We start from the raw sequence: 1,690 nt of genomic DNA, 5'->3' as shown, positions 1-1,690 counted from the left end.
CACAGGTTTTTAAATACTCTTTTGTTAATAATGATTTTACCATCTTCTCTGTATTCCTTGGAAACAAGATTTTTCCTTAGGGAGGCAGGTTTTTAGCTCCTCAGTGTCCTTAGCCAAGAACAAGAGGCCCCAGGAGACAGAATATTGCTGTTCTAAGCATGGTGGCAAAGGACACAGGTTGTTTTTTTTGTTTTTTTTTCCCGTCAAGAAATATAGGAGGCACCAAAAGGGGGCTGCTCCGGCATCTGGCTGCTCCGACAATGGAGCCACAGGTGAGGTCTTCCCTGCATACTGGGAGTGGGACCATTTCACTCCACTACCCTAGGCAGACTGGAGGGGATGCTGAGGCTGGGGTCCTTTCATTCCCCACCTTCTCGAAGCCCCTCCCATTTGGAAAGAGGAGTGTGTGGGTTACTAAGCAACGAAATGGGGCTCACACACCAACCATTCATCCCTCGCTCCCTGAGCATCGGGTGCTATCTGTGCTCTCGGGGAGCCCTCCATCAAGAGTTTACTGTGGAAATGTCTTCAAAGGAGGCAGGTGTGCAAGCTCTCATCTTTGCTCATGTATGTCTTGCTTTCAGAATCCAAATGATCTTTAGGAAGCTCTTGTCAGTGGAATACTGTCCCGCGCCCCCTGCCCCCTCCCTTCTCTCGCCACCCTAGCAGTCAGTACATCTCACCAGGCCCTGAGAGGTAGGTTTTAAGTTTCCCGTTCTATGGTGCCTGTGGCTTGGATGGCAGTGTGAATGTTGTTTAGCCCGGCGGCTGTAGGAAGAGGTTTGGCTAATGAGATGGTGCTGTATATTCCTAAAGGGCCACAGGAAACCGCATAGCTTCAGAGGGTGGCTGATCTCCTTTCTCCTTTCCTTGAAGGAGTCGGGGTGGAGGGTGGCATAGGGTTGTAGGGTGAAAGGGAGGCTGCAGCAGAACCTCAGCCACTAGTCCTCGGTTGGTGGTATATATACACCCTTGGATGGAACCAAGTGCCTGAAAGAGACCACTTCAGTCGCTAGGTTAGGAAAAACAAGGCAAAACCAAAAAGCATGGAAAACATCCCCTTCTAAAAACAAAGGGCTGCAAATTTATTTCTTTTTTGAGGAACAAAAATACTCTGGCAATGGCTATTGAGTTTCCACAGGTACGAGGCAGAGGCTGGACTCACACGTCCCACATCCCACAGTATGACTTGTTTCCTATCCGTCTACTACCTGAGTGGGGTCAGTGTAGGTTCAGGCACCATTAGGAACGTTTGACCAAACACATACACAGCAGTGACAGAGAAGTCATTGGGCTCCTAGAGCTGACCAGGGTCCGTAAAAAACACACAGACGGATCGGACGAGGAATCCCGTGGGCAGGGGCGCGCTCAGGAGCGGGGCTCGCGGGCCTCCCGCCGCCGCCGCAGCTCCTCGCGGTAGCAGTAGGAGCAGTAGTGCTCCGTCTCTGCGCGGCCGTAGAAGGCGCAGTTTTCCCGCAGGCAGCGCCGCTGCGCCGGGTCGGGCCCCGCGCGGCCGCCCGCACCGTCGGACCAGGCTGCGGCCGGGGCGTCGGCGTCGGCGTATTCCAAGCAGTCGCGGGCTGCGCCGAAGCCGTCGGGGTACGTGTGCGACTTGTGCTCGGCGCCCACGGCGGCCGCGAAGAGATAATGATTATTGTAACCAGTGTGGTCAGGGCTATAAGGTGTCAGC

General features: G+C 53.9%; 1 protein-coding gene across 1 annotated transcript in view; it reads right to left on the bottom strand.

The window, feature by feature from the left end:
- Positions 1–1,368: 1,368 nt before the first annotated feature.
- OTUD7A (OTU deubiquitinase 7A) overlaps positions 1,369–1,690 on the bottom strand; it is a 313,826-nt gene continuing 313,504 nt past the window's right edge. Inside the window, exon 15 of the mRNA XM_045285688.1 lies at positions 1,369–1,675. Within this exon, the coding sequence (XP_045141623.1) occupies positions 1,369–1,675 (307 nt within the window). The remainder of the gene's footprint in view (positions 1,676–1,690) is intronic.

This window comes from Echinops telfairi, unplaced genomic scaffold, assembly GCF_000313985.2.
Source record: "Echinops telfairi isolate 266 unplaced genomic scaffold, ASM31398v2 ScPeMD7_7475;HRSCAF=8513, whole genome shotgun sequence".
In the NCBI taxonomy this organism is placed as follows: Eukaryota; Metazoa; Chordata; class Mammalia; order Afrosoricida; family Tenrecidae; genus Echinops; species Echinops telfairi.
Note: the sequence above shows the minus strand (reverse complement) of the source record. Positions and strands in the feature narration are given on the sequence as shown.